General features: G+C 40.9%; 1 protein-coding gene across 1 annotated transcript; it reads left to right on the top strand.

The window, feature by feature from the left end:
- The first annotated feature begins 1497 nt into the window (after positions 1 to 1497).
- Positions 1498 to 8229, top strand: LOC131397635 (binder of sperm protein homolog 2-like). Its single transcript, XM_058530724.1, has 4 exons — positions 1498 to 1555; positions 5051 to 5083; positions 7691 to 7831; positions 8078 to 8229. The coding sequence occupies exons 1-4, from the start codon at positions 1498 to 1500 to the stop codon at positions 8227 to 8229; spliced, it is 384 nt and encodes a 127-aa protein (XP_058386707.1).
- Positions 8230 to 27610: the final 19381 nt, after the last annotated feature.

Below are 27610 nucleotides of genomic sequence, written 5' to 3'. Positions count from 1 at the left end.
AAAAAAAAAAAACAAATCAAAGTCAAAGATACACAAACTATCTTCTCTAATAAATAACAAAAGCTCAAATATCTGCCACAAATATTAGCTTATTAAATAAAAGATGTGGAAAACTGCTCTCCCATTCCCACTGATTTTGTTTGTGTGTATTCTGGATGTTGATAGTTATGGATTAGAGACTATGATGTGACGGAAAATAATTAACTAAAACAACAAAGAAAAAGAATAGTCACTCGGCTCTTAAATCAGATGCATGTAGCCCAAACATTTTAGAGATCTGGTATGCAGGCTCAGACAGCAAAATAACTTTCCAGAATCACTCAGCTAGCAAGTGTCAGAAACGAAGTAAGTTCTGCCTTTAGAACCAGGAGAGAGTAAGAGTGAATCTGTTCTCTGAAGAGACCAGGCATCCTATGAAGCCTCTTCACCTCTGAAACCTCACTAACAATGGGGTGAGGAAGAGCAAGAAGGCTTGATGTCAGACAGCCTGGATTGAATCTGCACCCTTCCACTTCTGCGAGCCACATAACCTTCACAAATAACTTTGCTTCTTTGAGCCTCAGTTTCTCCAGACGTCAACTCTGCAATATGTTGACATAGGACATGTGATTCCCACGTCATGAAGTTGTGTGAGACTCCTCTCTCAGCTCATGCAGGCGAAGCACTAATGCCAACCCCTATTGCTTACTCATGATTGACAGGTGATCTCATTATCTGCAGAGAGGCTGGAGTGTTGACCTCTTCCCTTCCTGACTCTGTCCTGATGCTCGGGCTCCAGGATGGTGTGTTCCGCACCAGGACATGGCGTCTTTATGGGTGCTCACTCTTCCAATCTCTTCTCTCTCATAGAGTGCTCTTGCCTCTCCCGCTGTCCCCAGATCCCTCCAGAGATGGTAGACGGGAAAGGAATTCTACAGTGGACCAAGGCCACACGTAGGAACTGGGATTAGATCTGTCCTTTCCAGGTGCTGGCTGACCAGAGGCACAATGCTTCACCTTTCTGAGCTTTACTTACCCAGGAGTCTAAAACTGGCTTTGCCTTTCTTGCTGGACTTTCATTTAAAAAAGAATAATCAAGGGAGTAAATGATACGAATAGATATGAAAATATTAAGCAAGTTCTAGAGCAGTGGTCCTCGAACTTGAGTGAACATCAGACTCCCCTGGAGGGCTTGCTACAACACAGGTGGCTGGTCCATCCCCAGAGTTTCAGCAGGTCTGGTGTGGGGCCTAAGGATTTGCATTTCTAACAAGTTTGCAGGTGCGGATGATGGAGCTGGGCCAGGGACCACACTTTCAGAATGCTGTAATAGAGCATTCTAAGATGGATGTCCTTAATTTTTCTGTGCGCCCTGAGATGTAGAGCACGGGAGAAAATGCTAAGGAGTGAGTCTGTGTGCTATGAGAGCAGCTTGAGGAGGAGGGGCGGAAATTGGAGAGTATAAAATCAGAGGCAACGTTTGCTACGCTGCAGGTCATCTGCAGGTAATTGGAGGCAATGAAAAATCTGGCAAGCTTGGTGTCCCTGGTGCTCTGTGTGTATGGGCTGAAAGCAGGTGAGCTGGCAAGGTGGGTGAGAGAGTGGTGAAGGAGTGGACAGAGGAGGAAGAGGAGACCTAGGAGGCAGTGGTTTTGGGAGAGACAGGCAGGAAACAGATTCTATCCATTGTCCATAATATCTTTGAAACACAGCATAATGGTTGGTGCAGAATAGAGGATTTGGAGAGTCCTGGCTTCAAAACCTACTTCTTCCTCTCACTGGTTGGGTGATCATGGGCAAGTAACTTTGCCTCTCTTTAAGCCTCAGCCTTCTCATCTAGAGAATGGTAATAATAATCTTTAAGAAAGAGAAAGCTTGGAAATCCTGCCATATGCAACAACATGGATGAACCTTGGGGAAATTATTTCCAGTGAAGTAAGCCAGTCACAGAAGGACAAATACCACGTGATTCCACCCATATGAAGTATCTAAAGTAGTCAAACTCATAGAAACAGAGTGTAGAATAGTGGTTGCCAAGGGCTTGGGGGAGGGGAAATGGGCAGTTGTGTTCAGTGGGCATAAAGTTTCAGTCATGCAAGATGAATACGTGGTAGGGACCTGCTGTACAACATAGTGCCTGTGGTTAGCAGTACCGCATCGTGCACTTAAAAATTTGTTAAGAAGGTAGATCTCATGTAAAGTATTCTTACCACAAAAAAAAAAAAAAAAAAGAAAGAAAAGAAAGAGGAAGCTTATTATGTATTGTTTTGGAAAGTTCTCCAAGATCTTTTGTTAAGGGAGCAAGGTTAAAATAAACAGTATGGAGGCTATGCTATCCTTTGTGTAAAAAAAGGAGTAAAACATTATTAATACATGCACTCGAATATTCATCAACTATCTCTGCAGGTTTCACAAGAATTACAACATCGGTTACCTTTGGGGAGGGGAACGGGGGGCTGGGAAGACTTTTATCAGTTCCCTTTTATAACTTGTTTGAAGTGTGAACTCTATGAATTGCCTGCCAGAAAACAAATAAATTCAATAGGGAACAAGTGATCTCTATCTCTCATAGCTGTTGTAAGGATTAAAATAGAAAAGATAGGAAAAGCCCTTGGAGATTTCACTGCCCTCCATTCAGCCCAAACCCACCAGGATCTCACACAGGAGTTGAACAAATTGGTTTTATCACTCAAATCAGCCAGGAAGACCACACACCCTGGGGTACCATGGGGCACCTTGGGGTTCTAAACAACAGGGTGTTAGAACCTATTCTAGGGTTTGGGTTCTGGTTGGGAGATTTTAGGGGGGCTAGGTTGAGGAAGCTGGAGTTCACTCATTTGAATACTGTCAGAAAGTGGGGGCAACTCTATGCTTGGGTATCTCAATAAATCTTCTTTATAGGAAGGCTAACTAGAAGGACGAGGAAGATGTAATCAGTAAAGAAGCAGCAGTCACTCATTTCAGCCAAGGGGGAGGAGGTGTTTGGTAATTTGTGGCCCAGGGAACTTGTTTTTGCCTGTACTTACACAAAATGCTGGAGTGGTCTTGCCTTATCACTTTCTCATGACCTCAGAGTAACCTTGTCTGAGGTCGTTATTTCTACGTTTATGTCAGTAGGAGAATGACATGGCTAGCCGTGAGTGCCAGGATGTGGGATGTGGGGGGCTGCCTTTTGTTTTCTCTTTCTTAGAATACACTGGGCACACTGTAAGTCCTCCATTGAAGGTCATGGTGGTGTTTCTTCATCATCATTACCTAGAGATGGAGGAGAAGGATCAAATAGTAACAACGGTAATGTCTGGCCAGAGGTACAATACGATAATAACATAAATCTCGGTGACAGAGGATCTGTAAGAATTTGGTCGTGTCCAGCGATATTAGTAGATGAAATGGCGAAGGACCATTTCTGGGGGCACCAGGGTCTGAAAGAAATAGGTTAGTCCCGGAACAGACAGAGTTGGATGTGAGTCCAGGCTGCACTCATTTTTGACTATGTGGACAAGGTTTAAGTGCAAGTATCTTTCTGCTCTTTCGTCTGTAAAATAAAGAGAAGGCTGTGGGGATTCAAGACAGTAGAGATGAAAGGTTGTAAAGATTAGCTACTGTGACTGGACAAAGCAGAAAATTCCCCCAGTGACTGCTAGCCTTTATAATGAAATATAAGTACCCATGGTTTTATCCTAAAATGACCCTACCCTGCACATGGAGGAGGTTCAGCTTTGCGGCAGCATCTCCTGAAAGAGATGCCAGAAACAGTGCCCCCCAGCGGCAGGATTATTTTGGAGGCTCAACTTCTGGAGCCAGAATACCTGAACTACTTAGTTCTGTGGCTTTGAACAAGTGGTTTCCCTCTCTAAAGCCTCCATCTCTGTACCTACAAAATAGAGATCATCATTAATAATATATAACCTATAAATATAATATATAACAATATCAACCTTACTGGGGTGTTGCAAGCATCAGTTTCTGTGAGATAATTAGCATAATGTGCTAAGTACAGAGGCAGGCGCCTGTATAATAAATTATATATAAAATATATAAGATATGTAAAATAATAATTTATGTAACCATGACTTCAAAAACGTTGACATCTTGTTAGCTTTCTGAAGAGCAGGGCTGCTCTCAGCTAACACGGATGCACAGTCACCACACAGTAGCCCCTGAGTTAGAGTCTCATGGGAACCTATGAATTAGCGTCGTTATATCAAAGATAAAGAAAGGGAGGCAACTGGGTTAAGTCACTTGCACGAGTAGATGACAATTCCAAGGTAATGTCTATACTGTGTTCAGAACCCAGTCTCCGACGTCAGACTTCTTGAGTTTGAGCCTGGTTCCCACCCATCAGTGACATAGCTGCCAATCACTCTCTGTTGCCTTTTTGCTGGTATGTAAACCTTTGGGGGACAGGCAGGAGAAGAGAGTTCTACATGATAATTTCTCCTTCACAGGGCTATTGTGAAGATCAGCTGAGGATAATGACTGGAACATAAGAATGGCCAATTAAACGTTAGCTAATTGTTGGGTTAACAGGTCTTTGCATTTCCTTTCTAGTCTTTAACCAGGTCTAACCTGGCTTTGATGGTGGTGGTGCTACTGAGACACTTACTCCCTGAAACAGGCTCAGGAACGACAAAAGAGCAAAATTTTCTAAGCAAAACAAAACAGAATCACCAAGGATACTGGGGGTATTCAGCCTCTAGCACTGAAGAAAAGGTTTTCCTGAAATGTTGATGTATAGGAAAAAGCTAAAATGTTCCCTCCAACCTTCAGACTTGTGGAATTTCAGCCAATGAGTGGACACTGAGAGACACTGGATGGGATAGATTTACTCAAAGAGAGACCCTTGGCATGGTCGGAACTCATACGTGAATTAATGGGCTTTCTTGGGTAAATGCCAGACTCTTCCAATTGGAAGTGATCATAAGTCACCCAAAATGGGATAGTGTAGGGTTTCCTGAAGCAAGAAAGTAGTTGGCTATATGAACGTCAAGGTACTTTTAACAGCCATTAATCTAGGAATGGAATCTTTTAGGAAGTAATCTAAATTTTACTCATTTTTTTTCTCTTTCAGAATTGATTGCCCATTTACACCCTCCGGTTCCAGGTGGGGAAATGTCGCTTCATTTGTTCACATCTCAAATGTTAGCCCCAACTCATGAAACAATATTATATTCCTGAAAGTTCCTTGCATTTTCCTGACATTTTATTCTTTCCTTTGCTATCTTTCTGGCACAAAAGGCCCCCCGATCATGGCAGCCAAATCATATATTTGAAGATCCAGTTCAGTCAGCTTTCCAAGAGTTCCTCTCCTGCCCCTCCAGAAAAGTATTCTCTTCTCCATTGGGACTAACACTAGCAATTGTGGGTTTTCTTGTTTGTTAGTTACTTTTAACAGCCTTATATGGAGAAGTATAATCTATATACCATAACATTCTCCCATTTAAAATATACCACTTGATGATTTTTAGTAAATTTACAGAGTGGTGTAGACATCACCACAATCCAATTCTAGAACATTTCCATCACCCCAAGAAGATCCCTTGTACCCATTTGCCATCACCCCCCAATTCCCATCCCCAGGCACAGGCAACCACTAGTCTACGTTCTGTCTCTAGTGGTTGGTCTTTTCTGGACGTTTCATACAAACGGAATCATACATGTGATCTTTTGCGTCTGTTTTTTAAGTTAAAATGTTAATCATGGAACTCATTAGGGCTCACTGTAGATAACTTTGTCTCAGTGTCTCAATTCTTGGAAGAGCTGAACCGTATCCACATGTAGACAGCTGGCACTCAGTTTTAACCTATAGCTCTCCTGAAATTGGGAGTTTCAAGAGAGAAATAAAGATGTGGGAACACTTTGTGTGGATAGTCAAGCCAGTGAAAGAGAGACTTTGGTTACCAAAATGTTGATTGTCTTTTAAACTATTTCAATCAACAATTATTTATTTGGAGTTGAAACAACATAGCTTGGAGTACATAGTGGGAAAACGTGGCCCATCAGCCCTTTTGGTTTTGGGTTCAGAAGCAAGCTATTTTCAGAGCAGTGAATAGCAAAGTTTCTCTGTGTACAGAAATCACGTGCTCAGGACCAAAGCTGACCTTAGGGGGAGCCTAATGACAGTACCCAGTCCATTAGAATGAGGTAAAGATATCATTAGGTGTTAGTGTCTGTAAATTGTGCACAATATGTCCAGCACAGAGTAAGCTATATAAGAGCTTATTATATAAATAATAACTAATTAATAAACAATGAACATAGTCATAACTAATGCCAAGACACAAAAACTGTCAAATAATAATTTAAAATATTAAATCATAAAATATTATAATAACATAGTTAAATCATAAAATAATAAAAATGCTAACATAATTGTTAAAAAATAAGAACATAATTATTATTAAATAATAAATATTAATAATGTATATCAATAAATAATGAATAATCGCTAAATAGTAAAAATAAATGAATCTTGTGTCCAAATTATTTCAGGCTTATGAAGGGCCAACCAATATTTATTAAGTTTCTGTTATGTACCAGTCTCTATCAGTTGCCACCATGGGTCTAGCATTAAACAGGATACATGGGGTCATTTCTGACAAACGAGACAGACTCTGAACAAATCATTACATGTTAAATAAATACAAGAAAAGGGAATTTGTAAGGAAGTTCAGGACAAGTGGATCTAGTGTAGTCTGGACGTTCAAGACAGTTCCACGGAGATTCACATCTAGGCTGAACTTAAGAAGAGGGTAAACAGGCCAAGGGGTGTGGCATTCCCACTAAGTGCAGAAGATCACATCTGTAAATCCCCAAGGCGAGAAAGATGCTGGAACACTCAAGACACCTTACAAGGCTTGAGCAGAGAGAGCACAAGGAAGGGTGGTCCAAGGTGAGGCTGGAGGTGTATTTGGGAACCAGGTCAGGTAACGTATCATAAGCCATTTACATGCTATTTCTTATCCTAAAAACAATGGGATATTAACAGGTTAGTGGTAGGGTCAGGTTAGTATTTAAGAATGAAAGTTCTCAGGGCAAGCTTGGTGGTGGCATAGTGGTTAAGTTTGCGTGCTCCGCTTTGGCGGCCTGGGGTTCACAGGTTCAGATCCGGGGGCGGGGGCGTGGGTGAGCGATGCACCGCTTGTCAAGCCATGCTGTGGCGGCATCCCATACAAAGAAGAGGAAGATGGGCATGGATGTTAGCCAAGGGCCAATCTTCCTCGGCAAAAACAGACGGGACAAATAGGTTGGAACCTTCCAGAAAAAATTATTGCCATAGTCAAGGCAAGACACGATGCTGGAGGGTAACAAAGAGTGTGTAGGGAAGTGGATAGCTTTGAGAGATAACTTAGGGACTAACTTTGGCAGGCTAAGAAAATTATTTTTCTAGGAGAGAGGGAGAAAGGAGACTATAAGAAAGACTCCAGAATGAAGACTCGGCTTCAGAGATCGAGTGTACAGTCGCTAGAGGACTTACATGAAAAAGAAGCCAGCAACTCCAGTCTGTTTGCAGCTCTGGGTTGAAATAAGGCTTCTTTTGATATACTGTTGTATTTTGTGCCATGCACAGGGAAGGCAGTTAGCGAGCCCAGCCACATGTGGATGTGGGGGAAGTAGGTGAAGAAGCATGACGTTGATAATTACGATGGACATGAGAAAGTCAATTCCCTTTGTAAGCTTGCCCCATATTCAGCAATTTGTTTTTTTCCAGAGTTGGTTTCCAGTTCTTGCGTCTTTCCATTTATGTATGGTGACGTAGTCCACTACAACTGTATCTCCACCCACAGCGATTATGACTGGTGTTCTCTTGATAGGAAATTCCAAGGCAGGTGGAGGTACTGCACAGGGCAAGGTGAGCATTCCCATGATGGGCTGTCTTGGGTGCCTAGGGTCCAAGAAGCAATTTATAGCAGCCGGCTACATGATTTTTGGGGTCAGATAAACCTGAGTCCAAATCTTGACTTTTCTACATGTTTTAACTACCGCTTGGAAAACAGTTTGGTATAATAGAAAAAGCACGTGCTGTTAGTTTAGCAATGGTTAATTGTAAGACCTTCTATGTTCATATTTCTCCTTTGGCTCCTCCCTTTCTCTGCAGATCCCCCCGTGTGTATCTTCCCTTTCTCCTTCAGAAATAAACTCTTTCGCAAATGCACCAAGGAAGGCTATATTTTGAATCGGAGTTGGTGTTCTTTGACAAACGATTATGACAAAGATAGAAAATGGAAGCAATGCTCTCCTCACGAGTAAGTTGACTGGCAAAGGATGGAGTGGGGGTCTCATAGATCTCTTAAAGTGGGGACCTCTGGTTTAATGGAAAGGGAAGCTTGGGGTTTGGATTATCGACTGATGGCTTAGGTCAGGGGTCAGCAAACGTTTCCTGTAAAGGGCCCAATAGTGAGTATTTTAGGCTTTGCAAGCTATATGGTCTCTTATATAACAGCCACAGGCATTTAAAAAAAAAACACCAAATGCGGGTGGCTGTGTTCCAATAAAACTTTATTTATAGACCCTGAAATTTGAATCTAATATAATTTAATTTTAATTAATAATAATTTGATATAATTTCCAGGTGTTACAAAATATTAGTCACCTTTCGGATTTTGGGTTTTGTCAACCATTTAAAAAGGAAGAAACCATTAGATACAAAAAAGGATGGTAGGTTGGATTTGGCTTCTGGGCTCTGGTTTCCTGGCCCTTGGTTTGGGTGGATGGTTTTCCTTGACCCCCATTGGATGAAGAAATGAGATTAGTTTCCACTGAAAAGATGTGGGAAGGAGAAAAGCATAGTCAACAGACATTGGAGAGTTCACCCATCTCTATGCTCAAATTGTAGTGAGGATTTTATTGAGTGTGCAATAGTGTCTCATATAACCTTCACAATGACCTTGGAAAGGGATTATAGGTGTCGTTATGCCCATAGAGAAATGAGGAGAATAAGACTTGGGAGGTTAGGCCATGCCCGAACCCAGTGTCAAATCCCATCATCTTAATGAAGCTTCCTGCAGAGACCACTCACTAACCGCTTCCATCACATGAGCCCTGACTATAGGCTGTATTATGAGCTTTCCACTCATTATCTATCTTCCCAACAAAACTGCCATTTTATGGATGTGAAAATGGACATTGAGAGCCTGGTTGTCTAAGCCAATCAGCTAATAAGAAATGAAGCCCCAAACCTAGCCCAGACTTTGTAGTGGCTAAAGTTGGTATTCATTTCTACCCCATGGCTCTATGCGTTTGTCAAAACTCATAAAACCATTAATTTGGAAATGCTTTTGGGGTCATTGTCCACAACATCAGTGACACATAAAGACCCATGTGGAGCATTTCATTTGAATCTAGGCTGAGTAAATTGCTTTTTCCCTATCCACATTGTAACTCTTTCTTGTTGGGCTTCCAGAAGAGTCACAGCCGTATTTGCGACCCAGACATAGCAATTGTGTTGTTTTATACATGCAAGGGGGCCCATTTTTTCCCCTAACTGACCTTTATGATCCTTGAACCCTCTGTGGAGCTCAACCAGTAGTTATTAATTCCTAAGTTGATCTGCAGATTGATTCTTGGTGAAACACCAGGAAGGATATGTGGTTTCCACACTTGGCTTTCAATTGCCTGTTACTCACCTACAGCTTTTTATTACCTTATAATAGGGTATCAGTGATGCTTAACTATAGTCATCCAATCCGTTGTTTGTATAGTTACTGTTTCTGAGACCTCTCAATTTCCTGAAACACTGAACTAGCTAGTGTATGCCCCTTCCCTGGGATACCATCCCAATTCAATTCTAGTGCGAGTTTTAACAATTGGACCACCACCTTGCACCAGGGGCTGTGTGTTCTTTACCTACTACCAGTGGTCCGTCGTCCTTTCCATCACAGGTAGGGAGTGATCCAGCTCCAAATTCCCATCTTATGCCTGCTTTCCTAGACCACTCCAAGTCCTGTCATAGTTTGGGTTCTCAGAAAGAGATGTTCATCTCTGTCTCCTTTCTTCCTTCCTTCCTTTTTTTTTTGACTGCCTTGGTCCAGAAAGTTTAAGACAGCTAATAAAAATAACTAGCTTTACTGTAATAAGATTAATAGATTAAAAATTAAGGAGTAATAGAGCAAGAGATAAAGTTAGCACTGTACAGACTGTATGATCAGACTGTTCAATTGGAGCTGAGCTTCCTAGCAGCCAAGTAAATAAAATACATGTTTAGTTCCACAAATGACATTGTCCATAATATTGAAAACCTACTTTCAAGAGAAGACTCTCAGAGGGGTTTATCACTCCCCTTCACAAGAGATGTTCAGTTTTTACGTGTGAAAATAAACTTTCGCTTGCCCTGTCTTCCTACACCCCTACTACCTTTCTGCTTTGAGAGGCCATACTGGGCAATAGCTTAAAAATATAACCTCTGGAGCCAAAGGGCTAATTACTAAATCATCATTTACATCACCTCTATGAGCCTGCTTTCTTATCTATAAAATGGGCATTTTATAGGTAACCATTCATCACCATTTATTGTGGTTAAGAAGATGGGCATGTTAATTGGACTTACCTCGTAGGGTGGTTGTGAAGATCAAATCCATTAGATTTTATAAAACACTCAGAAAAATGCCTAATACAGAGTAAGTAGAAGACTGTGTGTTTGCATTTAAGGTGGAGTGCATAGCCATGTAAAATAAAAGATAATATTAATTAGAAGTAAGTGAAAAATATGAAAGGATGCTTGGGATGTAGAATGGAGACTGCCCTAAGACAGAACACAGAGGCTTCACACCTGCTACAGGTGAGCCAGGGTTTGGAAATCCTGAACTATCCCTCTCCATATATAGCCATTCCCTTTGACCTAGCAGTTTCCATTCTATGGATATATTCTAAAGAAAACACTGGACAACTGCACAAATATGTACAAAAAGCAATGGTCCTCACGGTGACCAAAAACAGTTAATATAGCCATCAGTTATAATCGAATGAGGATAGGCACGGTACAATACAGTACTAAAAATAGATGTGTAGGTTGATATTTAGTGACATGAAAAATGCTCAAGATATAACCTTATATTAGAAGGTAGACAACTTTAAGAACAAAATTTTTAAAACACTCGCAAATATTTATGTTATAAATCTAGAGAGAAGGCACTAGGTTGGTATGAGGAAACGTTAACAATGGTCACATTTGCACTGGATTGTTGGCAAGTTCCACACTCTTAGTATATCTTTACATACTGTCTAATATTTGTAACTGTATGCATGCACTACTTTTATTTTTTAAATATTTATTTTGATTTACACAAGTAATATGTGAATAAATGCCCATTTAAACATTGAAGCAACACATGAGTAGAGGGAGTAAAATATTATTAGTCCTTCTTCCCTTTCGTTTCTCTTCCACGGCAGAAAACACAACTAACAGTTCAGCCTGTAGTCTTCCAGGTTTATTCTATGCATTTGCACAAATATAAATTTTTTAAAGTCTTTTTAAATAAAAATGAATTCTACTATCCTCTTCCTCCTCTGGCTTGATCTTCACTTAAATGTATACATTATAGAGATTTTCCCATGTTAATGCATAAATCTACCTCACCTTTCTTCGTGCTTTTACCAAATTTCCAAATATGGATATACCATTCCGTTATTAAACTATAATTTGATTGTTTTTAATATTTTGATATTACCATGACTACCTTCTACATTGATTTTTGAGTAAGCATGTGAGGTTTCTTATTCGTATTATTAGAAGAGCTGAGTGAAATCACTGAGTTAAAGGTTATGTACATGTGAAGTGTGTGTATGTGTGTGTGTTAAATTTTAAGCGATTCAAATGATCCTCAGTCAACATTACAAGACTGCCTGTTTTTAACAACTTCGTTAGCACTGAAAATTATCAATTTAATAAATTTGTTCAAATAATGGACTACATAACTTATGTTAAAATAATCAAATAAATTAAAATAATCAATTAATAAAGTAATCAATCATGGTGTAGTGAATTTGAGAGTGAGCGAGCGAGTTACACCTTCCTTAGGCCACTGATGGATCTCTGATGCTCCTTTATCGTTTTCCTGTTCCACTTAACGCTATTTAGTTCTTAGGGGTGGACCAGATCTTCCATCAGGGAGGAGAAAGGATTATCCCATCACGGAGGGTGACACAGACTGTAATACTGATCCCAACCTCTGTTTTCCTTCCACAGTCTTTAGATATGTCTTGGTGTTCATGAAGGGACAGGAGTTATAGGATTCACCAGCTGCCTCTCAAAATATATCCTTCACCTGATCCTTCTGACCAATAAAGATTTGAGCTCTCTTCCACGTGGATGACTCCTTTTCTTGAAAAAAAGCACAGTCAAAGTTCAGTAGTGATCAATACAATGCTGACCATGGTGGGCTGGTGAACCAGTAGGTTACTTTGGGGGAAGAACTTGCATTCAAATCAAGATGCTGATAAATTGCTAACAGTATAACCTTTGGCAAGTTAACTAAATTCTCAGAGAAACTAGGGCTTCCCCTCGCACAATCTTTAAATTTTTAAACAAGAGTATAATATACACTTTTAAATTTTTTTTGAGGTAAAATTCATGACATACAATTAACTATGCTAAAGTGAACAGTTCAGTAGCATTTAGTACAGTCACAGTGTTGTGTAACCATGGCCTCTATTTAGTTCCAAAACATTTTCATCACCCCCAAAAGGAAACCTCGCACCCATTGATCAGTCATTCCCTAATCCTTCATCTTCCCGGCCCCTGGCAACCCCTAATCTTCTTTCTATCTCTATGGATTGGCTTATTCTAGATATTTCATATAAGTGGAATCAGACAATATGTGACCTTTTGTGTCTGGCTTATTTCACTCAGCATAATGTTTTCGAGGTTCATGCATGTGCCAGTGCTTCATTTCTTTTTCATGACTGAGTAATATTCCTTTGCACAACTACACGACGTTTTGTTTATCCATTAATATGTGTATTTTATAAAGTGCGTATGTTATGTCTGTAGAGCTAAGTGAATTTTCACAAACTAAACACTCTATGTAACTGAAAAACATATTAAGAAACAGTTAATTTCCAGCCCTGCTTCCTGCCTCTTTCCACGTACTTCCCGCTAAGGTTAACCACAAGCCTGATTTCTGACATCATAGATTAGTTTTGTCTCTTTTTGTATGTCATATAAGTTGAATCATGCCCTTGTGTCTGGCTTCTGTCACTCAATATTTTGTGGGTGTGATTCATCCATATTGTTGTGTGTAGATGTAGACCCTTCGTTCTCATCGATGTATAACATTCCACCGTGTGAATGCACCACAAGTTATTCATCCGTGTTATTCTCGATAATCATTAGGGTGGTCTCCACTTGGGAACGTTATGGACAGCTACCAATATTCTATTACATGCCTGTGGCAAATGTATATACTAAGATAAGAATTGCTGAGTCACAAGGTATAAGTATGTCTAACTGTAGTAGTGACTAACAAACCCTCAGACCATGGAACCAGGAAGATAACTGAGGATTTAGCATATTAACCTATACCCCTGGGCATGGACTCACGACCCAATCAGAGTCATGATTCTTCTAACCGGTACTGGAGGTCAGGGAAGAATTTTCTCTGTGTTAGCTAAACTGTCGGGAGGTCAAATGGAGATCTTAAGCCTTGTTCCCTACCACGAGGCAAAAGCTTGCATGCAGTAGAAGAGAATGAAGTGGACAGTTCTTCCTCCACTTATCTGGAATTCTGCCTCTGCCTTTCCCTTGGTTTCATCATTTGAACCAGTAAAGTCTCCCTTCTTGCTTAAGTTAATTCTATAAGCTACATCCGTTAATACTATAAGTCCCATTCCAAGCCTTCTCAGGGTCTTCTGCACAAATCACACTTCATATCAAGAGGCAAATGCCCGTGAATGGGCTGAAGTGAGAGATTGCAGGAGTTTACGAGCTCCAATCAGATGACCCCATTTCAGAGGACCATATTAGCATTGATCCAGTGCAACAGTTATCAACATTTGACCTGTGGATGCCTTTACAATCTTAAAAATTGTTGATGTCCCTGAAGACCTTTTTTTTTATGTGTTATATCTCTGGGTATTTACCATATTAGAAATTTAAACTGAGGAAAATTTAAAACACATTCTTATACACAGGCACATATCTTGTCAGTAATCAGAGCAATGATGTCATCACACATGTAGCCTCTGGAAAACTCCACTGCACACTTATGAAGGAATAAAACTTAAAAGGGCAAATAATGCTTAGTGTTATTATGAAAATAGTGTTGACCTTGTCGACCTCATGAAAGAGTTTCTTCAGGAACCTGGGACATAATATCTAATAAAAGATGTTTAGTCTTGAATAACAACAACTAACACTCATATTTCAACATGACAGGTGACGTTCAAAGTGTTTTAGATGGATTACCTCATTTAATCCTTTTGAAAACTTTGTGCAATAAGTACTATGATCATTCTCACTTTCTAAAAAAGAAAAATAAGACACAAAGAGGTTCTAAAACTTGTTGATGATCACATAGCCAGTAATTAGTAGATCTAGGTGTATAAATCTAAGAATGAAGGTTCTAATGCCTTAACTCTTATCTAGTGCAGCATTTCCTTTCCATACTTTCTAACAGAGGACGGTATTCCCGGTTCATGAATTTACAAGTTTAGTGGTTTCTGGCAATTTGCTTAACCTCTGGTGAGTCTTGGTTTTCTCAACTGTAAAATGGGCATACTGTCAACTTTTCAATCTTGATATAAGTAAAATACAGTGAGAAATTTGAAATTTGACTGAAGCCACACACAATAACTGTAGATAAATTTTCAAAGAAAGTGTGAAAACTTTGAAAAGAACTAAATTAGAGTTAAAGGTAAATTAGAATTGTGGACTGGGGCATCAGCAAGATGGCCAAATGAGACATCTCTCACTCATATCCCTCCCCCAATAACAACAATTTGGCATCAATCCATGGACAAGTGCTTTTGTGGGAGATGTGGGACCTAGGTAGGAGATTGTGAAACCCCAGTGAGTCCAAGGACAAGGAGATCATTTTGAGAAGGCAGGCTCACACCCAGGAGGCTGACCCACCAACTGTGGTCCCTACTATAGACCTGGAAACAGCTCCATACCCCTGAATACTCAACTACAGCTCCCTTTGACTTCGGTTCTGTAATAACCACCGTATGCCAAGGGATGTGGGAGGAGTCTTGGCCACCCATGTGTCAACTTAAAAGCAAATTCTCCTGTTATTTTATCCTCAAACTGAGTTTAATCAGGAATATCCAAAAGAATTGCAATTCAGGATGTGATGCTATGGCAAGCTGTAGTCAAATCCAGAAAACAAAGGAGGGGAGCTGCTTTTAAGGAGAAAAAGGGGGAGCAGGGAGGGACTGTTCTAAATGAAAGTCCACTGGGGGAAAGTGACAGTTCAGGGCAGCAATGGCTTCTCATTGGCTGAGCTGTGGCATTTCTCATTGGCTGAGCTGTGGTGTTTCTCATTGGCTGAGTTGCAGCATTTCTCATTGGCTGAGCTGTGGCATTTCTCATTGGCTGAGCTGCAGCCTTTCTCATTGGCTGGGCTGTTGCTGGGCGGGGAGAGAAATCTTCCTTCAGTAGTAAAGGAGTCTTACTTCCTGCCCAAGATGCAAACATATGTCCTTCCTGGTTGGTGTAATTGACCATGTGCGATACTGTGTGAGAGCTCCCCCTACAGGCCTTCCCGACTCCATTTTAGTTAAGATTTGTTTTACTAACTTCCACACATGTGTAGGGCAATAGGCATACAGACTTTGTTCCCTGTGTGGACCCTACAGTGTCCGGTAAACTGGCTCCAGCCCCTCTTGGCATCAGGGTCCCCTGGAAAACAGTGACTTAGACATTCACATACAAGAAATCTTTTGTGGAAGTCCAGGAGTCCAGCAGGGAAGTTCTAGCACACTGTAGGAACCAAAACAAAAAAACCACACACACAATTTGGATGCATTGGAAAGGATAAGAGCAGTAGTTTGATGTTCCCCGCATCACCCCTTCCCTGAGGTGGCACAGCTCAGTGCCAAGAGAGACTTTCTTGGAGTGGTTTCTCCCAAGGGGGAGAGTGAAAGCATGTGAGTGAGTATCCAGCTTCCTCAGCTGTGCAGGACACTGCCAAAGAGGCCCATTACTTTCTCACCCCCTCCAGAGTACTGAATCATGGGCTGCAAGATTGGAGGAGGGCAAACAGCTGGGAGAACAGTGTCCAGGGTTTGGAAAAGAAGGTATCCAAGGGATGCAGATCCCACTAACCACATCAGGGACCCATTGGGAGGCAAACTGAAAAGGTGCAGAGACGGGATGGAGGCACAGGATGTGGTTATGGCAGGTAGCAGAGGATTGTGGGAAAGCCCTTGTGAGAAAGCAGAGGTCCTTGATCACTGAAAGATTCACATAGCTGCTACCCAGTGCTGCACATGGGATCTCTGTAAATTTGGTAAAACAATTACAAAATATCCTTTTGGGTCTCAAAAATCTACAGTATTCTGTGTATTGATGACAGCCGCACAATGTCATTAAGGTTAATGAGGTGGGGAGCGGAGTTTGATACTTTGTTCTATCTCTCAGATGCCTGAACATTCTGCTCAGAGCAGAGATGGGACTCCATCTGCAAGTAGCATTAAATGGCCCATCACTGATGCCCTGGGGGCAAAGGATGGCCTCAGGCCTTCTGTCCATTCCACCCACTCCCTGCTCAAATATTTGCACTCACCTCGACTTCTGTAAGAATATCTGCAGATTCTGGGGCTGGGGCAAGGCTGTTGGTGTGAAAAGCTATACAAATATCTCTGGATTTCTTTCAGATGCAACAGGTTTGTGTGTTAGGTTTTGTATGTGTGGTCAGAGGATCATACAGAATAGGAGAGAAGTTATAAATTCTGTGTTGAGAGCTTGAATCTGTCCTCCCTTCCTGGCACCTTAAACAGCCTAGAATCCTAGACCTCCACCCAAGCCATGTGAGATTCTGAGTGGTGTTAGACAACCTTGGCCTTGCCTAATGCAAGTGATGGGCATCAACTGATAGGGAAGACTCCCGTAGCTCTGGAAGGACCAGTGTAGCATGGAATCAAAGAGCACTCTATGGGTTTCCAAGGCTGCTGTAACAAATGACTACAAACTTAGTGGCTCAAAACACAGAAAAGTATTCTTTCTCAGTTTTGGAGCCAGAAGTCCAAAATCAAGGTGTTGGCAGGAATGTGCTCCCTCTGAAAGCTCTAGAAGAGGATGCTTCCTTTCCTTATCCTACTTTTGGTGGCTCCAGGCATTCCTTGGCTTGTGGCTGCATCACTTCAGTCTCTGTCCCCCTTTTCACATGGCCTTCTCTGTTTGTGTCTTCTCTTCTCCTGTCTCTTATAAAGACACTTGTCATTGGATTTAGGGCCCAACTGGGTAAGCCAGGAGGATTTCATCTCAAGATCTTTACCTTTATTACATCTGCAAAGACCCTTTTTTTGAATAGGGTCACATTCATAGATTCCAGAGGTCAGGACATGGATGTATCTTTTTGAGGGACATCGTTCAATCCACTGCAAGCACAAACTCTGGAAAGAAAATACCTGGGTTCCAATCCCAGCTCCACCACTTAGCAGCTATAGGACTTGGTAAAACTCTTAACTACTCTGAATTCCCTTTTCTCTAACTCTAACATGCAGGTAATGATAGTTCCTTAATACATGAAAACATTTACAAAACAGCAAACCGTGGCATTTCTTTCTTCACTCATACCTGACTTTTATACATTTGATTTTGGCTCATCCTTGAATCCATTTCTTGGACATGGTCCAATGATTTATCACATTGTTCTACGTTAGTGAACACATTTTCCTCCTGATATCACAATTTCTCAGGTCTTTTGCAGTCGCCTCTCTGCAGAATAGAGCAAACCATCTGAATCACCTTCTAGCTGGTATATCTGTCATTCTATAACTTGGACTCTAACCTACATTTCTCTTACTCAAACTCCACAGTTTTTCTCCTTCCACAGGCCACCTTTTGGGCGGCCACAGTGAATATCAAAGGCTAGTGGTTCTTGAAGGGATCAGCAGCATCAGCATCACTGGGGTATTTGTTGGAAATGAAACTCTTGGGGCCCCACTTGTACCTACTGAGTTAGAAACTTGTGTTTCAGATGGAACCCAGCAACCTGTGTTTCAAGTTGAAACACAGGTTCATTGTCCATTGTCCAAGGTTTCAACCATTGTCCAAGGCTGTTTCCATGTCTTGGCTATTGTAAATAATGCTGCAATGAACATGGGGATGCACATATCTCTTCAACATCCTGATTTCACATCCTTTGGATAAATGCCCAGAAGAGAGAGTGCTGGATCATATGGTGGTTCAATTTTTAATTTTTTGAGGAACATTCATATTGTTTTCCATAATGTCTGTACCAATTTATATTCCCTCCAACCGTGCACAAGGGTTTCCTTTTCTGAGGCATGCTGAAGGTTAAGAACCACTGGATTAGGAATGAGATAAAGGTCAGAGACAGGATTAGGGCTCTGACTGAGGAGATGATTCCTGTTAGGAATGTTAAGTAAGGAAAGCATTAAGAGAGTAAGGTTAGAGATCATGACAATATTAAGAGGCCCTGTTGGTTGAGCACTGAATCTCAAAAAGTGCTCATATGTTATCTCGAAAAGTGTTCATGTATGTGGTTAGAGGACTGTACAGACCTGGAGAGAAGTTTTGAATTGTGGGGGCTAGCAAGTCCAAAATCTGTAGGGCAAGGCATAAGTTTGGAAACTCAGGTAAGATTTGATGCTGCAATCTCCAGAGAACTTGTTTTTTCTCTTAAGGCTTTCAATTGATTAGATCAGGTCCACCTAGATTATTGAGGATCATCTCCTTGACTGAAAGTCAATTGATTATAGATGTAAACCACATCTACAGAATGCCTTCACAGCAACACCCAGACTAGCATTTGATTAAATAACTGGATACTATAGCCAAGCCAAGTTAATACATAAGACTAACCATCACAGACATTGTCAGGGTCAACTGGCAGAAATTGAAGGACTTCAGTTAGGAATTCAGTAGGAACATGTAAGGCTGAATAGATATTGGGGCCTGGGGAGTGAGTTCTGGGCATTCCTGATCTTTGGCTTCACCTGCTGGCTGGTCAGAGTCAGGTAAACAAACCACAGTTATTCTGTTTGTCTCACACAGTCTATGCTTTTGTGGCTTCTTGCAAGAAATCCCATAAATTAGGAACTATGGATTGAAACAGGGCAGATGGTCCCCTCCCTGAAGCCTTATGAAGGAGTAGGAGCCACCCAGGCAGTTGGAGGGATTGTGATTCCTGGGGGTGGGGGACTCCTAAAATGGGGGAGTCATCAATAAAAACAACTCTTCATTATTGAGTGGTTACTAAATGCCAGGCAATACATAAGGTATTAGGGATTCAGTTCCTAACTCCTACCACTGAAGCTGTTTTCGTCTACAAAGGAATTACATGCACAAGGATCAGGAGGTAAATGAAAAATGCACCACTTTCATTGATACCAAGACATTACTTAATAACCCACAACTGCATGACTCCTCTGGTAAATGATGCCAGAGCTCAAGGTGTAGACTTGGAATCTATGTGAAACTTCTGTTCTCTCCTACAAATCCAGATCATCAAGCATCTGGAGCAGAGAGAGAGAGAGAGAGAGAGAGAGGGAGAGAGACAGAGAAAGACAGCAATGTCTAGGCTTGGGTTCTAGAGGCAGGTCCATATGCCCTGCCCAGGTATGGGAGCAGAAAAGACAAAGACACACAGGAAGAGAAGTAGATAACAGGAGGCCCTGAGAACAAGTCCTTATCAATCTGTGGGAAGTACAAGTAAGCATATCTAGCAGAATCCCAAATGTGCAACTGCCTGCTGCAAAGCAAACATGCCCATTTGTAGAGCTTGGACCACAAATGTCAAGTAATCCTGACCTGGGATACAGTGCAGATGGAGGTATGGGGTGAAAATCTTTGCTCCAGGGCCTGAGGCTGACCCATGAGTTGTCCAAATCCAGTGGATCTGGCTAAGGCTTAGCACATCCTCCCATAATGCACACATATTATCCAGAATAAATATTTCTTTCTCTACATATCTATCAACTCCTCACTCCATGTGGAATTCAATATTAAGCATCCAGAAATATATCAAATAACCACTATCTTTACAGGCAAGTGAATTTTTATCAATAATATCCTATTCAGATTTCCAGAGTGACCTGTTTGCCTAAGGGAAGGTACAAAACCTTCTGATATGAACAATGATCATATAAAGGTATATATTTCTGTCCTGGCCATGTTATTTGAGTTTGTGTGATGTTCATTGGGCCATGGGAATGTTAACATCTGAAAGTCAGCAAGTTATCTGAAAAAGCAAAGAGGTAGCTTGTTGCCAAAGATGGCGCCCAAAGAACCAAACATCCCAGTATTTTTCTCTTGTGGAGTCCCTTCCCCTTGAGTCCATGCTGGACCTGTGACTAGGTTTTAATTAATAGAATAAGGGAGAAGAGACACTTGGGATTTCTGAGGTCATATCATAAGAGGCATTGAAAGTTTCACCTGAGTCTCTTGGAACATCCTCCCTGGGTAAGGTCAGTCACTGTCTAACAGGTCTGACTGCCCAAGAGACTGCCATGCTGTGAGGAAGCCCAAGCTAGCCATATGGAGAGACATCTTTGAGGGAGAGGTGCCCAACCAGCCACAAGCTATTCCAGACACCTGAACCCAGGTGCTAGGCATGTGAGTGAAGAAGCTTTCAGACAGCTCTAGCCTCAAGTGACATCTGGCTGCAGCCTCATGACAGATTCCAAATGAGAACCACTCAGTTGATCCCAGTGTACCCCTAGAACTGTGGGATTGTGTTTGAAGCCAAGGGTCACAATTTACCTCTTTTTATATTGTGTATGGATTAACAAACTATTATAGCTATAGCTATTTGTAATACTTTTTTCCTTTACCCTTTATACTAGCATTAAGTGTATAACACACCACAATATCACAGTTTTAGAATTTTCTGAATCTGACTATATGCTTACTTTTATCAATGTGTTGTGTATTTTCATGTTACTAATTAGTATCCTTTTGTTTCAGCTTGAATAACTCCTTTCAGCATTTCTTGTAGGCAGGTTTAGTGGTGATAAACTCCCTCAGCTTTTGTCTGTCTGGGAAAGTCTTTAACTCTCCTTGACTTTTTTTTTTTTTTTAATTTTTTGTTTATTGCAGTAACATTGGTTTACAACATTGTATAAATTTCAGGTGTACATCATTATACTTCTATTTCTGCATAGATTACATCATGTTCACCACCCAAATACTAATTACAACCCATCACCACACACCTGTGCCGAATTATCCCTTTCACCCTCCTCCCTCCACCCTTCCCCTCTGGTAACCACCAATCCAATCTCCGTCTCTATGTGTTTGTTTATAGTTGTTGTTATCTACAACTTTATGAAGGAAATCATACGGTATTCGACCTTCTCCCTCTGACTTATTTCACTTTGCATAATACCCTCAATGTCCATCCATCTTGTCACAAATGGCTGGATTTCATCATTTCTTATGGCTGAGTAGTATTCCATTGTGTATATATACCACATCTTCTTTATCCATTCGTTCCTTGTTGGGCACTTCGGTTGCTTCCAAGTCTTGGCTATTGTGAATAACGCTGCAATGTACACAGGGGTGCATGTATCTTTATGCATTGGTGTTTTCAAGATCTTTGGATAAATACCCAGCAGTGGAATAGCTGGATCATATGGTAGTTCTATCCTTGATTTTTTGAGGAATCTCCATACTGTTTTCCACAGTGGCTGCACCAGTTTGCACTCCCACCAGCAGTGTATGAGAGTTCCCTTCTCTCCACATCCTCTCCAACACATGTTGTTTCCTGTCTTGTTAATTACAGCCATTCTGACGGGCGTGAGGTGATATCTCATTGTAGTTTTGATTTGCATTTCCCTGATAGTTAGTGATGTTGAACATCTTTTCACGTGCCTGTTGGCCATCTATATATCTTCTTTGGAGAAATGTCTGTTCAGGTCTTTTGCTCATTTTTTAATTGGGCTGTTAGTTTTTTTGTTGTTGAGATGCATCAGTTCTCTGTATATTTTGGATATTAAGCCCTTATCAGACGTATGGTTTGCAAATATCTTCTCCGAATTTTTAGGTTGTCTTTTCGTTTTTTTGACGGTTTCCTTTTCTGTGCAGAAGCTTTTTAGTTTGATGTAGTCCCATTGTTTATTTTTTCTATTGTTTCTCTTGCCCGGTCAGACACGGTGCTTGAAAATATGTTGCTAAGAATGATGTAGAAGAGTGTACTGCCTATGTTTTCTTCTAGAAGTTTCATAGTTTCAGGTCTTACATTCAAGTCTTTAATCCATTTGGAGTTAATTTTTGTGTATGGTGTAAGGTAAGGATCTACTTTCATTTTTTGCATGTGGCTGTCCAGTTTTCCCAACACCATTTGTTGAAGAGACTTTCTTTTCTCCATTGTATGTTCTTGGCTCCTTTGTCAAAGATTAGCTGTCCATAGATGTGTGGGTTTATTTCTGGGCTTTCAAGTCTGTTCCATTGATCTGTGTGTCTGTTTTTGTGCGACTACCATGCTGTTTTGGTTGCTATAGCTTTGCAGTATATTTTGAAATCAGGGGGTGTGATACCTCCAGCTTTGTTCTTTTTTTTCAGGATTCCTTTACTTATTCGGGGTCTTTTGTCGTTCCAAATAAATTTTAGGATTCTTTGTTCTATTTCTGTGAAAAATGTTGTTGGAACTTTAATAGGGATTGCATTGAATCTGTAGATTGCTTTAGGAAGTATGGACATCTTAACTATGTTAATTCTTCCAATCCAAGAGCACGGAATATCTTTCCATTTCTTTGTGTCTTCTTCAATTTCTTTCAGCAATGTTTTATAGTTTTCCATGTACAGCTCTTTCACCTCTTTGGTTAAGTTTATTCCTAAGTATTTTATTCTTTTTGTTGCAATTGTAAATGGGATGGTATCCTTAATTTCTCTTTCTGCTACTTCGTTGTTAGTGTATAGAAATGCAACTGATTTTTGTATGTTGATTTTGTATCCTGCAACTTTACCATATTCGTTTATTACTTCTAAAAGTTTTCTGGTGGATTCTTTAGGGTTTTCTATGTATAAAATCATGTCATCTGCAAATAGTGACAGTTTCACTTCTTCCTTTCCAATTTGGATCCCTTTTATTTCTTTCTCTTGCCTGATTGTTCTGGCTAGGACTTCCAGTACTATGTTAAATAGGAGTGGTGACAGTGCACATCCTTGTCTGGTTCCTGTTCTTAGAGGGATAGCTTTCAGTTTTTCACCATTGAGGATGATATTAGCTGTGGGTTGGTCATATATGGTCTTTATTATGTTGAGGTACTTTCCTTCTATACCCATTTTATTCAGAGTTTTTATCAGAAATGGATGCTGTATCTTGTCAAATGCTTTCTCTGCATCTGTTGAGATGATCATGTGATTTTTATTCTTCATTTTATTAATGTGGTGTATCATGTTGACTGATTTGCGAATGTTAAACCATCCCAGCATACCTGGAATAAATCCCACTTGATCCTGGCGTATAAACTTTTTAACGCATTGTTGTATGCGATTTGCTAGCATTTTGTTGAGGAGTTTTACATCGATGTTCCTCAGTGATATTGGCCTGTAGTTTTCTTTTTTTGTGTGTTGTCCTTGCCCGGTTTTGGTATCAGGGTAATGTCGGCTTCATAGAATGAGTTAGGGAGCTTCCCCCCTCCTCAATTTTTTGGAAGAGTTTGAGAAGGATAAGTATTAAGTCTTCTTTGAATGTTTGGTAGAATTCACCAGGGAAGCCATCTGGTCCTGGACTTTTATTTTTGGGGAAGTATTTGATTACTGTTTAAATCTCCTTACTGGTGATTGGTCTATTCAAATTCTCTACTTCTTCTTGATCCAGTTTTGGAAGGTTGTGTGATTCTAAGAATTTATCCATTTCTTCCAGATTGTCAAATTGGTTGGCATATAGCTTTTCATAGTATTCTCTTATAATCTTTTGTATTTCTGAGGTGTCTGTTGTAATTTCTCCTCTTTCATTTCTGATTTTACTTATTTGTGCCTTCTCTCTTTTTTTCTTGGTGAGTCCAGCTAAAGGTTTGTCAATTCTGTTTATCTTTTCAAAGAAACAGCTCTTGGTTTTATTAATTTTTTCTATTTTTTTTTGTTATCTATTTCATTTATTTCTGCTCTGATTTTTATTATTTCCCTTCTTCTACTCATTTTGGGCTTAGTTTTTTCTTCTTTTTCCAGTTCCTTTAGGTGCATTGTTAGAGTGTTTGAGATTTTTCTTGTTTGTTGAGATAGGCCTGTATTGCTATAAACTTCCTTCTTAGAACCCCTTTTGCTGTATCCCATAAATTCTGGCATGTCGTATTTTCATTTTCATTTGTCTCCAGGTATTTTTTGATTTCGTCTTTGATTTCTTCGTTGACCCAGTCATTGTTCAGTAGCATTTTGTTTAATCTCCACTTATTTGTGCCTTTTCTGATTTTCTTCCTATAGTTGATTTCTAGTTTCATACTGTTGTGGTCAGAAAAGATGCTTGGTATTATTTCAGTGTTCTTAAATTTATGGAGACTTGTTTTGTGGCCTAATATGTGATCAATCCTGGAGAATGTTCCATGTGCATTTGAAAAGAACGTGTATTCTTTGGTTTTTGGATGGAATACTCTGTATGTATCTACTAGGTCCATCTGTTCTGGTGTATCATTTAAGGCCAATGTTTCCTTATTGATCTTCTGTTTGGATGATCTATCCGTTGGTGTAAGTGGAGTGTTAAAGTCCCCTACTATTATTGTGTTACTGTCTATTTCTGTTTTTATGTCTGTCAATAATTGCTTTATATATTTAGGTGCACCTACATTGGGTGCATAGATATTTACAAGTGTTATATCCTTTTGTGGGATTGTTCCCTTGATTATTATGTAATGACCTTCTTTGTCTCTTTTTACAGTTTTTGTTTTAAAGTCTATTTTGTCTGATATGAGTACTGCTACCCCAGCTTTCTTTTCATTGCCATTTGCATGGAGTATCTTTTTCCATCCCTTCACTTTCTGTTTGTGAGTGTCTTTAGGTCTGAAGTGTGTCTCTTGTATGCAGCATATATATGGGTCTTGTTTTTGTATCCAATCAGCCACCCTATGCCTTTTACTTGGAGCATTTAGTCCATTGACGTTTAAAGTAGCTATTGATAAGTATGTACTTACTGCCATTTTTTAACTTTTTTTTTCTCAGTGTTTTAGTAGTCCTTCTCTGTTCCTTCCTTCTTCTATTCAGTATTGATGTTCTCTTTAGTTTGACCTCTGTCTGAAAGCTCTACTCTTTAACTGCCCTCCTCCCTCCTTTTATGTTTTTGATATCATATCTAACCTCTTTTTTGTGCATTTGTATCCATTACCCTCTTATCATGGAAATAGATAATTTTTCCTATTTGTGGTCTTCTCTTTTCCCCTTAAATCAGTCCCTTTAACATTTCTTGTAGCACTGGCTTCTTGGTGACAAACTCCTTTAATTTTTGCTTGTCTGGGAAATTTTTGATCTCTCCTTCCATTTTGAATGATAACCTTGCTGGGTAGAGTATTCTTGGCTGTAAGTTTTTTCCTTTTAGCACTTTAAATATATCATGCCATTCTCTTCTAGCCTGTAAGGTTTCTGCTGGGAAGTCAGCTGATAGCCTTATGGGGTTTCCTTTGTATGTAACTTGTCTTTCCCTTGCGGCTTTTAGGAATCTCTCTTTATCTTTAATTCTGGACATTTTGATTATGATGTGTCTTGGTGTGGGCCTCTTTGGGTTTATCCTGTTTGGGGCTCTCTGTGCTTCCTGTACCTGGATGTCTGTTTCCTTCCTTAGGTTAGGGAAGTTTTCATCTATTATTTCTTGAAATAGAGTCTCTGCCCCTTTGTCTCGCTCTTCTCCTTCCGGGACACCCATAACACGGATGTTAGTGCGCTTGATGTTGTTCCCAGATGTCCCTTAGACTGTCCTCACTCTTTTTAATTCTTTTTTCTTTTACCTGTTCACCTTGGGTAATTTCTTCTAGTCTTTCGTCCAGCTCACAGATCCGTTCTTCTGTATCCTCTACTCTGCTTTTGAGTCCTTCTACTGAATTTTTCATTTCCGGTATTGTATTCTTCATTTCTGATTGGTTCTTTTTTATATCTTCCATTTCTTTGTTGACATTCTCACTGAGTTCATCTATTCTTCTCCCCAGATCAGCAAGCATCCTTAACACTCTTAGTTTGAACTCTCTGTCGGGTAGGTTGCTCATTTCTGTTTCACTTAGTTCCTTTTCTGGGGTTTTGTCCTGTTCCCTTACTTGGAATGTATTCCTTTGCCTCCTCATTTTGCCTCTTTCCCTGTGCTTGTGACTATGTATTAGGTAGGTCAGCCACGTCTCCAGCTCTTGGATAGGTGACCTTATGTAATTGATGGCTTAGGAGGCCTGCCACATGCTTCCCTCAGTTCTCAATGTTCCAGGGGTGACCCCTATGTGGGCTATGTGTGTCCTTCTGTTGTGGCCTGTTTGCCCTCCCAGTAGGCGCCCAGGGAGGCCGAGTTATGCTCCTGGCCAGCTGTTGTAATGCTCAGCTGCTTGTAGTTGATGTGGGCCCTTCAGTCTCTTTATCCGGTGTGGGGAGCCCCAGCACAGTTGGCTACAAGTTCTAATACCACATTTGTGTTGCAGTATTTCTTTTAAGTGAGTAGGCCCCCAGCATTGCAGGTTGTTAGGCTCAGGGCCTTACAATTGCTGTAAGCCTCTGGCCTTTAGGTCTCTTGTCAGCTCTCTGAGGATTGCAGCTGGATGGGGCTGGCCTCAGGCACGGGAGCACCCAATTGTTTCAGGCTTTGGAAGGTGGGGCAAACCCCCTATGTGGGTCTTTGAGAAGCACAAGTCTTCTGCTGCTGACAAGCCCTGCCGCCCACAGGTCCACACACACAGTCAACACAGTCCTACCCCATGTGCACGCCCTGACCTCCCGAAGTGGACCCAGTCTCTCCACGGCAGGAGCCCCACACATTCCACCACCGTGCCACACTCTCCACCCTCTCCTTGTGCATACCCTGCCCCACTGAAGTGGGCTCAGTTGCCAGGCTGCAGAGAATCCAGTCACTAATCTATGCAGGCCCACAAGTTGCCTAAGGGCTTGTTGTAGGGTGGGGCCAGTCTCTAGGGTGGGCTGCCTGCCCTGGCTGAGCTGGATTAAATCAGTGCTCTAGCGAGTGGGGCAGACCCTGGGCTAGCAGGCCCAAGGGAGAACTCCAATGGTGTCTGTGTCAGCACGCCCACACCGGGTCACAACAATGGCCGCCGCCAATGTCCCAGTCCCTGGAGAGGTCTCATCTCTCACCGAGATGCACACAGGGCCTGTTAGGTGAGTCTCTTTTCACCAAAGCACTGTGCACCTTTCTTTCTGGTGATTTTAGGTTGCTTTCTGAAACGGGTGAGTTTGCACGTGGGCCCTTTAAGAGCCGGTTTTAATGTCTTTGTGAACCAGCTTTTCTGGGGGTATTCCCCAATGTTTTAGTAGCAGGCAAAGTCAGATATTACGCCACTCATCTCGATTGTGCTGGGTCCACAAAATGCC

This window comes from Diceros bicornis, chromosome 34, assembly GCF_020826845.1.
Source record: "Diceros bicornis minor isolate mBicDic1 chromosome 34, mDicBic1.mat.cur, whole genome shotgun sequence".
Classification (NCBI taxonomy): Eukaryota; Metazoa; Chordata; class Mammalia; order Perissodactyla; family Rhinocerotidae; genus Diceros; species Diceros bicornis.
Note: the sequence above shows the minus strand (reverse complement) of the source record. Positions and strands in the feature narration are given on the sequence as shown.